The 15,852-nt window shown below is 53.4% G+C and overlaps 1 protein-coding gene across 4 annotated transcripts in view; it reads right to left on the bottom strand.

Annotated features, from left to right (window-relative positions):
* Positions 1 to 15,852, bottom strand: part of Sez6l (seizure related 6 homolog like) — a 105,623-nt gene that overhangs the window by 30,243 nt on the left and 59,528 nt on the right. For 3 of the 4 annotated variants that reach the window (XM_069994628.1, XM_069994626.1, XM_069994627.1), the window contains exons 2-4: positions 3,043 to 3,765; positions 2,144 to 2,277; positions 1,002 to 1,194 (exon numbers count right to left, since the gene is read on the bottom strand). In XM_069994628.1, coding sequence (XP_069850729.1) covers positions 1,002 to 1,194; positions 2,144 to 2,277; positions 3,043 to 3,765 — 1,050 coding nt within the window. Of the gene's footprint in view, positions 1 to 1,001; positions 1,195 to 2,143; positions 2,278 to 3,042; positions 3,766 to 12,529; positions 12,607 to 15,852 lie in introns of those variants that run through there. The other variant, XM_069994629.1, reaches the window with a different exon arrangement.

Here is a 15,852-nt window from a genome sequence, read left to right on the forward strand (position 1 = left end):
TGGGTCAGCTCTTTGGAAGATACTTAAAAGGTAGGGAAACATTAAAAAAGAAACCTGTTTGGGCCAGGCAGAGACTCATGCCTATAATTCTAGCTATTCAACAGATAGAGCAGAAGGATCATGATCCAAAGCCAGATGGAGCAAAAAGCTAGTGGGAGAGACCTCATCTCAACGGAGGAAACCAGGCATGGTGGTACATTTCTGTGATCCCAGCCGGTCAGGAGGTAAAGGTAGGAGAGTCGTAGTTCAAAAGGCTAGTTTGGGCACGAAGTTACAGGAGACCCCGTCTGAAAAATAACTAAAGCACAAGGAGCTGGAGATGGGGCTCATCAACCGAGCTCTGCCTAGCAAGCAGGAAGTTCTGAGTTGGAACCTCAGTACTACTATAAAAAGGGGGGAGTGGGGAAGGAGGAAGGGAAAAGAAAGCAAAAGAGAGGAGACTGAGGAAGAAGAGTCAGAAAAACTGCAGAGGAAGGGTCTGCGGATCCCCGGGGAGCCAGGATGTGGCTCAGGGGCTGAGACCTTGAACGGACATAGGAGCTTCCCTAGTCCCACTAACCTCCCCCCACCCCCCCGGGCCCCAGACATCTCCTTCCATTGCGACTGCTGGCAACCAATCAGCATGGCCACAGAACCCCGGGCTTTGCCACTGAGAGCAGAGGCGACTGCTCACCAGAATGTGTGTCTTGGGCTATTCAGTAATTATCGGTAAACACCAGTCATTACTGGAAGTTCACAGCACCGTGCTTTCATGCGCAGAGAAGGGAGCTTCTAGACTGTAATGCCCTAGCTTGCAGCCGTGTTCTGGCCATGGCCATTCCGTGGGTCTGGCCCTGTGTGGCTGTGGGGGTGGGATGCCTCTGAGAAGAGGGCCAGGGGAGGGGGAGGGGCTGTTGATTTTGACCAAAATCATAGTGGGGTTCCTGTCAGCACAAGAACAGTTAAGCCAGAAGGGGAAACCGAGGTGGACGGGCCCACCTGGCCACCCGGCCCGGCCCTACCCTGGTAGTGCAGCTGGAAGGTGCCCAGGCCGTCGTCCTGGAAGGTGCGGAAGTACACGGAGATGGTGTTGGTGGGGCTGCGGACCACCTGGCCCTCCACCAGGAGCGTCTGGTTAGCCAGGACGGTGAGGGCGGGGCCGTCCACCCCGCGGATGGACAACAGCTCCCCCTCAGACAGGTTCACGCTCTTCACCTAGGATGGGCAGGGCAGGAAGGACAGAGGGTGCAGGGTTGTGTTTGAGGCTGTGGGGACACCAGTATGCACCCCTAAACAGCCCCCTCCTTGGTCCCTGCACTAGCCCCAGGCCAGTAAGACCCTCAGGCCTAGAGGCCCTGATGTAGGGCAGAGGGGCTGCAGGTGTCTGGGGTGGGGGGTACTCTTCCATCCCCCAAGCTGTCTCAGGCCAGAGTCTGACAGCTATGGAGCTGGTGGGGGCAGAGGCGGGATCTATGGGGAGGTAGGGGGTCCCCCCAAACCACAGCTGGGAGTGTAGCCAGGGCTCAATACATCCTTAAAGAAAGGCTGCCCAGGTCTGCTTGCTTCTAGGGCTCACCTTTAAAAAAAAGTAACTGTGTTGCTGCTACCTGGTTTTTAAACTCAGAGCCTTGTACCAGCTCAGCGGGTACTCTGCTGTTGAAACCACACCTCCACCCCAGATTTGTGCTGGTTATTTGGTGGTTGGGTCTTGCGGCTGGAATCAAAGGCTGGTCTTTGGGTCTCTCCCTCCTGAGGAGCTGTCAGCAGCTTGCCTCATCCTCCTTCCTAAGTGTTTCTACTCAAGGCCATTGACCTGCGTGTTTGCAGTGGAGGCAACAGGAAGCCAGACAGGCGCTGTGTGTGTGTGTGTGTGTGTGTGTGTGTGTGTTGTGTGTGTGTGTGTGTGTGTGTGTGAGACACAGGGTATTAAGGTATCTTCCTTCTGGAAATTAAAGAAAAGAGTAAAATTCCTCCCAATATATCCTCCATGTATTCCAGTGGATGTCAAAGGAACACTGAGTTGGGAATTCCTGCTCATGCGCCCAAACCTCAAAATAGCCCTGGGTAGAGCAGGCAGAGCCGTGGATGGGTCGGGGATGTGGCCAGCACGGTCGAGGGAGGGTTCCCGCCGAGGAGACGGGCAGGTGGATGCCTGGCCCCTTACCTGCAGCTCCACCCCGTAGCCAGTATAGACCGTCACGTTGTACGTGCACTCGAGGAAGTTGCTGGAGGGCAGTGGCGGGTGGTCGCTGGAGTCGATGTAGCCCTCGGGGCCTGAGAAGCTCACGCTGCAGACAGCTGTGGAGACAGGCTCGTTAGGATGCAAGGAGGCTCACATGGGAGACCCTGTGGGGCCGTGTGTGTGCACACGTGTACACGTGCGCATGCATGCGTGTTCAGGAGTGAATGGGCCTGGAGAAGTGTTGCAGCTAAGAACAGCCACAGGTACTGCTGGATTCACTCACTCATTCGTTTAGTGCTGAGGTGTGCACTCAGGACCTCACACTTGCTAAGCAGACACTCTACCACCCGAGTCCCAACCCCTGCTCTTCTTGCTTAGGCCATTTGTCAGATAGGGTCTTGCAGTGTTGCCAAGGCAAGTCTGGACCAAGATCTTCCTAAACCCATGCTTCCCATGTAGGCGGGAACCCCAGGTGTGAAATGCCACTCTCCACTTATATGCTGGGATGAGGTCTCAGTAAGTTTTTGTCTAGGTTGGCCTGGAACTGCAGGCCTCCCAGTCTCTACTTCCTGAGCAGCTGGATTGCAGGCATGCACCACCATGCCCGGCACACTCCCTGGATCTCTGCATTCACAGGTGAGTGGCCCATACACAGTGGGCCGATTGTGCAGCCTACATGAGGCTTGCGGGGCTCAGGGGCAGGGGCTTGCCCAGCGGGCCCCGGCCCTGGGTTCCATCCCCGGGTCCACACAGGTGGTGGCCTGGAGCCTCAGTGTCTGCTGGCCTCATGTGTGGAAGAGGGGTGCGTATTCTGAACGCTGGGGTGGGGTGGGGTGGGATCGGGCTTCCCGTGCCCCGTGCTGGAGCAGGGGGCCTCGTACCTGGGGCCTGCTCGGTGGTGATGACCGTGGTGGTGATGATGGTGGACGTGGTGGTCTCCTGGCTCTCCTCCGAGGCTGACCCGGTCAGCTTGTTCTCATCCTTGTCCCCCAGGGCCAGGGGGCTGATATCTTCTGGGGGTGCCTCAGGGGTCTCCTGGGGCTCTGCCAGGCTGGGCCTCTGTGGGAGTGTGTGAGCTACGTGCGGCTGGGAGGTGAAGGGGGCAATCTGTAGTGGGGCGGGCGTTGTGGGGATGGCATCTTCCTTCCTGCCCGGCCACAGGGGCAGCTTGGACGTCAGCTCAGAGTCCACTGCAGGCTCCGGGTCCCCAGGTGGGTGGGGCTTCTCCGTGGAGGGGGAGAGGGGCCCCAGGCTGGTAGCCACCGCTGGGGGCGACCCTGCCCTTGGCATGGCCACTGTGGATGTGGCCTTAGGCCTCAGCTGCTTCCTGGCCGAGTTCCCCTGCTTCAGAGAAGGCGGGTTCTTCCTGGGAGCAAGGGTGCCCTCCGTGCCTGCCTCCATTTCAGGGTCCTCGTGGTGCACGGAGGCTGCTGTGGCCCCTTCCACCTCTAACTCTTCCAGTTCTTCCCCTGACTGGGCAGGATTTGGAGCAGCCATGGTCAATCCTGCTTCCCCACTCTCTTGGCTCAAATTGCCACTCTCCAGTGCTCCTGGGGGCAGGAGGTAGGGGTCAGAAAGGCCAGTGACTCCCTCAGGGCCAGCACCTTGGGAAGAAGAGAAAAGATGGCAGTTAAGGTGGGGCTGAAGGGTAGGAGGTCTACCTTCAGTCAGACTCCAATGATGGCCCAGCTGAGGGAGGACCAGGCTTGCCTTTAAGTCCTTCCTTTCCCCTAAATGTGAAGGCTAGCCATGTCAGGGAGAGCCGCTCAGCTTTAGAGGACTGGAGAACCCTGGAGCTCAGTCAGCTGTATAAGGGCCAGGAGCGGGGAAGGCAAGAAGCGGACACTTGTTATTTGGTGTGATAAACATGCAGAAGGAGAAGCTTGTGTGGTGGCAGGGCTGCAGCAGGCTCCCTGCAGTCTGCCAGGCATGTCGGGAAGGCTGTCCACAGCATAAGGCTCAGATAAGCCTTGTGCCGTAGGACCCAGACCAGGCTCTGCTGTCTTTGTCAAGCTCTTTGCTCTGGCTCAGGGTTCTGGATGTCATAGATACTTTTTCAATGAGAAAACACAGAACTAGAGCAGGGATTGGCTCTATGCTAGAGCCCTGGTCCCCAGCACTGTAAAACAAAACAAACTTTGTGGGAGATAATTGTGTGTGTGTGTGTGTGTGTGTGTGTGTGTGTGTGTGTGTGTGTGTGTGTGTGTGTGTGTGTGTGTGTGTGTGTGTGTGTGTGTGTGTGTGTGTGTGTGTGTATTGGTTCTGGAGCTTGAACTCAGGGCCTAGACTCTGTCCCTAATGGCTGCTCTACCACTTAAGCTACAGCTTTATGGTAAAAGTCAGGCTTTTGGGTGGTTAACTGGAGATAGGAGTCTCATGGTTTTTCTTGCCCAGGCTGGCTTCAAACCACCATCCTCAGGTCTCAGACCCCTAAGTAGCTAGGATTACAGGCATGCGACACCAGTGCTTAGATGAGACAAATATTTTGATCACTTATTGCCTCCAGGTAGATTCAGGGTGAAACATGAACAGTGGGGACCAGGGGACCTGGGTGAGGTTGGAACAGATGAGGGTTTTCAGGGGAGCCGGGTGTATGGGTGGAGGTAAGCAGAGTCAAGGCTGGGGAGGTGTGGGCTGCGGCCAGGCTCGGGTGGGGAGGGGGGCTTGTATGCTCTGTGGATTCTTTCTGACTCAGTTTTGCTTGCAAAGTAAAACCAGTTACAGATAATCCTGGAGTTACTTGGGGATTATGTGGTGATAAACCCACCCCAACTTAAAAACAACTCAGAAGTACAGATGGAGGAAGGGACAGGGAGAGAGTGAGGGAAAAGAAGACACTGTACGAAAGGAAATGTACTCATTACCTGACTTATGTAACTGTAACCCCTCTATACGTCACCTCTATAATAAAGTAAGTTAAAAAACAAGACAACAACAAAATCTACACGAACATCACTTGATATGAAAATACTATTTGAAAGAGGTAGGGTAGGGGTTAAGGGTAGGTGGGTAGACGAACAGAGAAGGGTGGCAGAGAATGTAGCAAAAATTCAATTCATATGCTACAAAATAAAGAAAGATGACAAAAGGGGTGGGTTGGGAGAGAGGCATGAGAACTCATTGTATTCATAAACTGCTTTGTTGAATAGCAACTGCTTTGTATAGCTACTTAAAGATAATACAAATATAAAATAAAAAAACCGGAACACTGAAAATGCATCAGACAGGCCACACCCACCGAGCTGTAACCTAGCAACCACAAACATCACTTGTCAACCTCTGTGATGTGTGGTCTACTGGAGCTGTGGCTCACGGCCCTGGTCGGCATCACAAGAAAGGATGGATAGTGAGACAAAGCCCTGGCTGACAGATCTGTATTTTAAGTATTTTTCCTGGCCGGAGGTGAGTGAAATGTAAAAAATCTGCCCTGAGTTTAAACCTCAGTACTGCCAAAGTATGCTCCCTCCCTCCCTCCCTCCTTCTCTTCTTCTTTTTTCTTTTTTCTTTTAAAAGACAGGCCTTCCTATGTAGCCCAGGCTAAGTCTTAATCTCTCAATTTATTTTCTTAGCTTAAGTGTTGGGATTATGGGTGTGCACTACCACATTGGTTCAAGTATGATTTCTCTTGTATGATAAGGTTTTTGATGCATGTAAGAGAGAAAGAATACTAGGTTTAACTGGGGTGCGTCAGAGACCATTTAGTTACTTTAAAAAATGGGTGACGGGCAGTTGTCATCCTAGATTGTGCTTGAGATCAGCTTCGTGTAATTTTTCAGACCCATTTCTCCCAACGCTGGCTAAGAGCTTTCCCTCCTGAGCTCAGTTTCATCTGCACCAAGCGGGGCTTCTCTGCCCCAACTCAGGGCAGTGGTCACGCAGTGTGTGAACAACCAAACTGCCGTGTCCCTCACGCTGAGCCTCTGACACTGGCCAGCTACCACTATGGCTGACCCCTGCTCTTGTCATCACGGCCCCTCTGTGGGAGGCTGGGGGTGGTCAGAGCAACCCTGCTGACAGCCACCGTGGGGCCAGAGACCCTGGACTGCTGGGTGTCCTTGTCCATTTCCTGCAAAGGGATGCTTACTCAGCCATAGTCTCGGGGCAGCGAGCGCTGTCATTTAAATTTATTTGAGCAGCCGGCCATTGGGAAGGCTCATTACTTTCCTGGAGTTGCTAGCAGAGGTTTAATCTGTGCCAACTGCAACAGTTTGCTGGTGGCGTCAACAAATCTCTATTGTGTGACATTCATTTCCAGCCAGGACCTTCGCCAGGACCCTGGAGAGGCCATCATGGGGGATGGGGGAGCGTGGTAGGAGGATGAGGGGTCATTCGCTTCCCAGACTTAAGGTGTGGAGCATGGGGAACTCCAGAGTTGGGTCTAGGTTCCAGTCCTGCACGTTGCTTTCCCTGGCTGTGTGGGCCAAGTCTGTGTGCTGGCTTTTCTGTGGCTGTGCTGACCCCCTCTCTGTAGAGCAGTGGTGAATTTTGGGAAGCTGAGTGCTGGGTGACTCAATGGATGTATTTTGGGCGAATCCATCACTACCGCGGCTCTCGTTATGGAACCTCCAATCAAGCAGTTATTTCTGGTCCCCTCTGACTTTGCAGGAATGACTTTTCAAGCCTGCCTTGGTTGGCTGATTGGACTCCATAAACCCCAGAAGCACACAGCGGTATCTCAAGGACTCAAAGATTCCCCAACACTGCAGTTACAAACTACCAGAGAAGAGATATCCAGTCTCGAGAGGGTGAAGGACTGCCCAAGGTTGCAGAGCACAGCAGGAACCAAACAAGGCCACTGGGGACTTGACACCCACACCAGAACCCATCTTGTGAAAACAGGCACTTCTGGCCCACCCTGCAGGCTGCGGGAGAATTCTATGCCTTCGACATCTGAGTTGGATTATTCTTGTTGGGGCCAAAAATGGGTGCTGTAGGAAGCCAAGGGCCTCACTGGCTTCTACCTGCTAGGTGAGGGTGGGAAATTTCCATCTACTCCCTGATTATAGTAACTGGATGTGACTGCAGGCATGGCCAAAGGTCTTGCGGTAGTTGACAAAATCATCCACAGCTAAGGACCCATGGTTAACACAGGAAACAAAATGGAGCCATCTCTTTCCTGGTGTCAGTCAGGGTGGTTTACTTGTGTCACTAGACAATGGAGACAGTTCTGGCATGAATATTATTTTATAGGAAAGGAAGCTTGGTTTTGTGAGGGGAAATTTTAAGTGTGGGAGTCCCACCCACATGAGATTATCATTCCATCTGTCCATCCATAGCTCCACTGCTCTCTAGATTGATTCATCCATCCATTCATCTATCAATCTGTCAGCCCATCAATCTCTAGATCCATCGATCTATTGATATCAATCAATTCATCCATCCACCTACCCATCCATCTGTCAATCTGTCAATCCATCCATCCAGCCATTCATCCACTCATTTACAATCACCGATCAGGGCTGGGAATGTGGCTTAGTGGTAGAGTGCTTGCCTAGCATTCATGAAGCCCTGGGTTCCCAGTATCACATAAACAGAAAAAGCTGGAAGTTATGCTGTGGCTCAAGTGGTAGAGTGCTTGCCTTGCGCAAAAGAAGCTCAGGGACAGTGCCCAGGCCCTGAGTTCAAGCCCCAGGAAGTCAGTGTGGGGTATTAAACAGATGGACACAGCTCTGGCTTGTTATGGCCAGTGATGGCCCTGCTCACCTGCCTCTCCAGTCTTGTGGGAACAAGGGCTCTGGGGTAAGGTCAGGTTGCTGGTGCTTATTCCTGTGGACCTTGTGAAGACTCTGGGATGAAGGGTGGGATCAGGAGAGTGGGGTGCCGTCTGCTGAGGGGGCTGCAGCAGCTGAGAGCCTTGGTCCACAGATGGCAAGTCATCTTCCCCAGGGGGCATTTCCCCCCATGCTCTCACCTCAGCCTCCCCACGACCCAATGGTCCTGGGATGTGCCATTTTAATCCCCCACTTTGTAGGTGGAAGGAAGGAAGGAAGGACTCCGAGAGGGGAAGTGATGCAAGGTTACACAGCAAATCGGGGCAGAGTTAGGGAGTTTCGACCCTTCCTGTGCATGTCCCCTTTCCCCTCATCTTTGATTAACTTTCTGAAATTACAAAGACACTGGAAACATAGGAATTGAAAGCATAACCATCGCCTCCTTCAGAGGGGCCTCCTGCAATAATGGGGTCTAGTTTCATCTCTAAGTAAAATGCACTGCTATAAAAGCACTCAAGCGTACTGAGCTTAGAAGATGGAATGGTGGCGGGGGCTGTGGGACTGTTTCTGGTCTAGGCCCAGCCCGATGCTAACTGCCTGGGACAGGCTACACATTCCATCCCCATCCCAGGCCCTCAACGTTCTCCTCCATGTGATGGGGTCGCAGCAGCCTTCCGTACGACTCAGAGCGTGCCGGTGCACGCCCGTGAGCCGCAGAGCGCACGGCAGTCATCAGTGACTCAGAGCACTGCTGTCATGTTCCATCTCTCCGAACAGTCACCAAACCATCACACGACAGAGACAGCTCTGTCACTTACAAAGACATGCATCTTAAACCATTCCAGTCATCCAAAAAGAAGAAAAAAAAACCCCTAAGGTGGCAAAATTTCCCACATGTGCGCCTATCTTCTGCCTAGGAATACTGTGTCTGCAGTAGAGCCAGGACCTCTGATCCTCCCCGCGTTCCACAAGTAACTAATACCTGGCTTTGGTGCTTTGCCTTCTCATTTGACGTGTGCTTTGTTGTTTTACTACTGTTGTGTTATTTTTTTTATTTTTAGTTTTTTGGTTGGTCATGGGGCTTGAACTCTGGGCCTGGGCACTATCCCTCAGCTCTTCAGCTCAAGGTGAGCACTCTACCTCTTGAGCCACAGCACTACTTCTGGTTTTCTTAGTGGGGGTTTATTGGAGATAAAAGAGTCACAGCCTGGGCTGGCTTTGAACCATGATCCTCAGATCTCAAACTCCTGAGTAGCTAGGATTACAGGTGTGAGCCACCAATGTCCGGCCTGTTGTGTTTACTGTGCATTTCCATCTATCCCAAATATCAAGCTGTCGGAATTACATGTGACCCTTGGTGGCATGTTTCTACACTTTATATAAATACTGTCATACCTTATGGATTTTCCTGCAAAATTGCTTCCCCCCTTTTTTCCTTTGGACTTTTTTTTCTTAGCACTTTTTCATCTATGTTGATAAATGTCAGCATTGATTTATTTTTGCAGCTATATAGTATTCCAGCACATTTATCTTCTACCACCACCATCTCATTTAGAATCCATCACAAGTATCTTTCCCTTTGGGAACATGTGCTCAATTACATAAAATATTAACATTTACGTTACTGAACCTGTCATCTGTGAACGTTTGTGCTGTTACCTTTGACCTCCAAACAGCACAATGTTAACAAGTCCAGGTAATTTATCTGGCAGACTTACCTATTTGGTTGTGATACCCAGTCAAAAGATTTGCCCATTCCAAGTTTAAATTGACACAGAAAAACCATCTTCTAGTAATTCTCCACCGAGGGACCCTGCCACCATCTCATGGGGAGAGTATCAGCTGCACCAGCAAGACCATCATTCAGCTTGTGGTGATGCTCCGCTTCGCTCTGTGTGGCCCCTGGCAAGCGGGCTGCAGGCACAGTGTGCTCCAGGTCTTCTCTGGTTTCTCTCGCAGCTTCTCCTGCCTAGAAGCTGTGTCATGGGGGTGGGGCTAAACTCCCACCTGTCTCACACACCTCTGCTCCCAAGAAGCCAGGAGGGTCCATTCTAGAGCCCTTTGAGGGCTTCCTCGCACAAGCCAGAGTTTGTGTTGCAGGCTGGGCTGAGGCTGTGTGGTAGATGCATGTGGCTGTGAGTCCTGAGAACACGGTGGGTGCTCTGATTGGTATACACCAATGTGCTGCCTGGCTGTGGCCCAAAGCAGAGACGTGCACAGACACTGACACCCCCTAGAGGGCGTCATGTGTGTACAATGCCACGTGCTGTGTGTAGCAGCAGAGATCAGAGAACCACCACCCTGTCTGTCTGCAGGGGACTGTGCAGAGTACTATAGAACCACACAGCATCAACACTACTGAAATAGTCAAAGCCTGAGTCACACTGTTAACTGCCGCCTTCCCTCCTGCCCTCCCTACTGGGAGTCAGTTTCCTGAGCACAGGACCAGTCTGCTCTGTTCAATGTTGTCTGCTTAGAACCTAAACCATATCATGGACTTGCAGCCTAGGGTCACAAACATGCCTGCAGTGTGGCATCTGATTCCCCGTGTTAGACAAAGTCCCTTCTTTAAGTGATATATTATGAGCTCACACAGGACTTTGCACTGTAGGTTGAAAACTTCTAATCTGAAAAATCAAAAATGTCTGAAAAATTTTGAATACAGGTATGATGCTCCAAGTAGAAATTTTGAAGCTGGGCACCAGTGGCTCATACCTGTAATCCTAGCTACTCTGTAGTCTGAGATCTAGGACTGCAGTTCAAAGCCAGTCCAGGTAGGGAAGTCAATAAGACTCTTATCTCTAATAAAAAAAAGCCAGAAGTGAGCCAGGCATGGTGGCTCATGCCTGTAACCCTAGCTATGCAGGAGGCTGAGACCTGAGCATCATTGTTCAAAGCCAGCCTGGGCAAGGAAAGCTGGTGAGACTCATCTCCAATAAACCACCAGAAAACCAGAAGTGGCACTGTGGCTCAAGTGGTAGAGTGCTTGCCTTGAGCTGAAGAGCTGAGGAACAGCGCCCAGACTGAGTTCAAGCCCCACCACACACACACACACACACACACACACACACACACACACACACACACACACACACACACACACACACACACACACACGGAGCCAGAAGTGGAGCTGTAGCTCAAGTGGTAGAGCATGAACCTTGAGTAGGAAAGCCAATTGAAAGCATCCAGGCCTTGAGTTCAAGACTCAGTACTGGAACAAACAAAAACCAACAACCCCCCCCCCCAAACAAATAGAAAATTCTATTCCATGAAACTTTGCTTCATGTGCAGAATTATTTTTTAAAAATATTGTACAGCATGACCTCCAGGCTGTGTGCATATGGTGTATATCAAACACCAGTTAATGTTGTGTTTTGACTTGGGTCTAATCACCAAAATATCTCATCATGTACATGCAAGGAGCACAAAACCTGAAATCTGAAACAATTCTAGTCACAAGCATTTCAGGCCAGGGACACTCCATGCTTACTAAGCAGCCCTAGAGTTGCCAAACTTCATCCTAGAACACAGGATTCAGCTTACAGGCAAAAAGCAGGGACACAGCCCATGCATACATATTACACAGTCCACTGTCACTTCAAGAGGACAAACAAGAGGCCCAGCTGGCCAATTTGCTAGATATCTTCATTTTTCTAGTGCTGTTGGACATGTCATGGTTACATGGGTGGGGGAGATTTGGGTACAAAGCAGCATAGTGAAGTGACAGCCCAGGCCCCTCCTCCCTGGGCGCAGAACTGGGGTGGGGGACACACAGCAGGTGGTATGTGGGCAGGCTTGGACAGGCAAGAAAAGGCCGTTTCAGGGTTTTGGCTACCAGAGTATTTCTCTGATAATTGCCTTCTGTGCTAGCTGCTCCCTCCCCTCCCCCTAGGAGAGTTCTTTGTGATTCACACTGGGCTCAGAAGGCTTGGAAGGTTCTTTTCTGTCCAGCTACTTCTCATGAAGGGCACAGGAGGGGTGGAGAGTCCAACCGCCCTGTGACTAAAGCAGACTGCTGTTGGTGCTGCCTTGGGTCTAGCCATCTGATTAACCGGACTGACATCAAAGCCAATCCATTTGCATTTTAAACACCCCTTCCCTTCCTGCCTCTTCTCCCCAACCCCCATTCAGTCCCGGCGCCATTCATGTTTCAGGGGTGACTGTGTTGACTTGCTGAAGGGGAGGGGAGGGAGAGCGGAGGAGGCGAGGATACAAGGCCACTTGTCTGTGTGCATAAAACGCGGCGAGTCAGATACAGATACATGAGAAAGCTCAGAGACAGTGCCCAGGGCGGGAAATCTATCGAGATTCAATTACCAACGTTCTCAGCAGACAACTATAAAACACGGGAAGGAATCCAGACGGTGTGCGCGCCTGGGTGTGGAAGGCAGAAGGAGTAAAAGTGGACCATTTCTCCTCATGGTGACCGCGCCGTGATGACTCACAGTAGAGAATGTTCTAGAACGCTCACCCAGGGTGGTGCTCACAGGTGGAAAATGCCCGGATGTGGGGAGACCCGGCTCCAAGTCACTGGGGGGAGGTGGGGGGGGGTCTCCGCCTCCCGCCTGTCGGGTTCCTAGGGTCACCTCAATGCGGGGGGGGGGGGGGGGGGGCTCGGGGCGCGGCCGGGGCCGCAGGCGGGCTCGGGGCCTACCGGGTCCACGGCGGAGGTCCGCGCAGATACAGCGCTTCCTGGGAACCTAAAGGACTTTCCTGAGGAGTCACGACGGCCATCTTCCTTTCCACCTGACGGAAGCGAACCAGACTCTGCGCGCCCCTTCCGAGCGTCCGGCCGCCATGGGGCCGTCCCGGTGCATGCCGGGAGCCGGCAGGGACGTCCGGGTGCATGCCGGGAGCCGGCAAGCGTGTCCTGCCCCAGTAGCTGCTGGGAGCTGGCAAGCGTGTCCTGCCCCGGGGCATGCCGGGAGCCGGCAGACGCGCCCTGCCCCGGTAGCTGCTGGGAGCCGGCAAGCGTGTCCTGCCCAGGTGGATGCTGGGAGCCGGCAAGCGTGTCCTGCCCCGGTGCACCCTGGGAGTGAGCAGGAGTGCTCCACCCCGGTGCATGCCGGGAGCCGGCAGACGTGCCCTGCCCCGGTAGCTGCTGGGAGCTGGCAAGCGTGTCCTGCCCCGGTGCATGCCGGGAGCCGGCAGACGCGCCCTGCCCCGGTAGCTGCTGGGAGCCGGCAAGCGTGTCCTGCCCAGGTGGATGCTGGGAGCTGGCAAGCGTGTCCTGCCCCGGTGGATGCTGGGAGCCGGCAAGCGTGTCCTGCCCCGGTGCACCCTGGGAGTGAGCAGGAGTGCTCCACCCCGGTGCATGCTGGGAGGAGGCACCCCACCACCACGGAGCCCGCTCGCCCTGGGGCTCCGCGCCCCTTGACCTCCGTGCCCTCGGCCTCCTGTGCGTGGCCCCCGCCCGCCCGCCTGGCGTCCCGAGCCCGGAGCGCACGGCCTCCCTTTTCTCAGCCCGGCCGCACAGAGGCCCCCGGTGCCCGCGGCCCAGCTGGGCCTGGCTGGCCTGGCGCCCCCGGACAGTGGCGCTGGGGCGGGAAGGACGCGCCCGGGTTCATCGCAGCCGCCCTGGAGCTGCGGTGTGGCGGTGGGGACAGACAGGCACCGGCTCCCCAACCCTCCAAGCATGGCGGAAGCCGGGTGCGTGGTGTCCGAACGGCGCATCCCATCCCCTGTCCTGGGAACCGCATCCTGCAGATGAGGAAACTGAGTCACAGACGGCGACCCCCCCCCACCAGGAGGTGGGGGCCCGACTGCTCCGAGCGCGAGCCGCCTCCACTTCCTCTGTGCTGTCGAGGCCTTGCACACTCGCCGTCTGAACGCGACATCTCATCGTACCCCAGCCAGGCGTCCAGCAGCCTTGAGTGATGGAATAACTCCAGCTCTTTCCCAGAGAACCCCAACCATCCATTCCCTGGGTTTGGCACCAGAGCAAAAACCTCTGCCATAGCAAACCTGCTCTCCCATTCTTGCAGACGTGCACACTGAGGCTGAAAGCCGCCAAGGGCCCCCTCTGGTCCTGACACCTCCCCACAGTTCTTGTAGCTCAGGGGTTTGCAGCTGGGGGTGACTCGACCCTCCCCTCCCCTAAGGACGTTTAACAATGTTAGTTAGCCTGGACACATTTCTGGACGCTGACTCCTGGGCTGAGGGGGATCTGCTGGCATGGAAGGGGAGGAACCAAGAATGCCACTGAATATCTGGGAATGCCCAAGTCACCCTGTCCTAGCCTACCACACATAGCAAGAAACGAACAGTCCCCAGTGCCATTCACATACCCAGGTCCTTCCTGCTCAGACTCCCTCTGTGCCTCCAGGATTGTTGTAACCCCAATCTCCATGAACTCCGATTAAGGTTGTAGTGGATCCCTTTCACCACCATAGGAGGAGGGCAGAGTCAAATACAGCAGAGAAAAAGAAAATGGAGACAGTTTAGGAGGCCCGATTAGTAGTTAACGTGACCTTGGCCAACTGACCTGGCTTTGCTGGGACTCCATTTCCCACCTTGGTCACACAAGGGTAGCAAAAGAAGCAAATGCCTCTGCTTTTTTTTTTTTTTTTTAAAGCTGACCTGCTATGTGGTGCAGTCCGATTGTCTGTCCTTACCCGTGACCTCTTTGGCAAAGGAGGACAAGATCTGAGAGGCCGGCCCTGGCGCCAGCAATGTCCTCCTGTGTTTTGGACAAAGCCCTCTTCCTGTCTCTCATCAGCCAGCTCGGCTCCCCATTAGAAAGGAACTCCCAAAGGCAGAGTAGTCTTAGAAAGGAAATTGGATTGGAATTTAATTGATGGCCTGGGCGATATGCCACAGCCATTAAATTGCCGTGAAGAGCCGGCCCATTGTTCCCTGCAGAAGCAGAATGGCTTTGTTTGGATAATGCAGTGTGGATGGATTTAGTTTCTCCCCCGCTGGACCTGCTGTGAGGAGAAGTGTGTCTCTGATGCCAATGAACCAGATGCAGGCCAGTCCCACCGACGGACAGCCTCCGTGCTCATCCTGTCCGGGAAGAGAGTGGAGGTGTCTTGTCAGCAGACCGGCTCTGTTCCTGCCTTTAACTCTGCAGCCACCTGCCCTGCCCACCTGCTGACAGGTGGAGAAATCCTCCAATGATGCCCTCCCATGCCTTACATCCTCCAATCCCAAAATATACCATTCTGTAGGGGTTGGGAAAATAACGTCACACAGAAAAGTAAGTCAGCAGATCCTTTTCTTTCTTCAGGCAATTGCAAATGCTTGCCTTCCTGGTCAAGGTTCTGATAAGTCTTGCAGCTCAAAGGAAATGCATTTAGGTCATTTGCATGTGGATTCTCCTCCCACTGTCCCCAGAATTCCCATTTGGCAAACACGAACTTGAAAGTTCTCCAAGGGAAGGGCATTCTGCTACACTGCCAACCGCCTGTCAGATACTTGCTGCTTTCCCCACACCATGCATTGGGAGGAGGGCTAGTAGGAAATCCCTATGGATTTCCCTAGCCAGGCCAGAGGCACCAAATCCTCACCCTTTTCCCTCTCCCCTCCACTGAAAACTGCTTGTTTTCATCTTCTCCCTGTGGGAGTTTAGAGGGTCATCCTCCCTGGCTTTGGGCTGCTCCTCTGGGGAGTGGACATGAGAATTCAGTGAGCAGAGCCAGGCACTAGCCTGGAGCACCAGAAGTGCTCAATAATTGTTAGCTCTGGATTTAACAATGTCTGGTGACTTGGTATAAACAGTTCCCTCTGCTGGTCAGAGCTTTTCCTGGCCATGTAGCAGGGCTCTGTCATTTCCTCTGTCTGAGCTGTGAAGGCACCTGGGCTGCAGAACCTCTACATCCCTTCAGGGAGAGACATGCACCCTCCCTAGGGCTCTGACACACCTTGTCTTGCATCCATCCATCCACCCATCCACCCACCTATCCATCCATCCATCCATCCATCCACCATCCATCTATCTACCATCCATCCACCATCCATCCATCTACCATCCATCCA

This window comes from Dipodomys merriami, unplaced genomic scaffold, assembly GCF_024711535.1.
Source record: "Dipodomys merriami isolate MVZ:Mamm:240054 unplaced genomic scaffold, mDipMer1.0.p SCAF_45, whole genome shotgun sequence".
NCBI lineage: Eukaryota > Metazoa > Chordata > Mammalia > Rodentia > Heteromyidae > Dipodomys > Dipodomys merriami.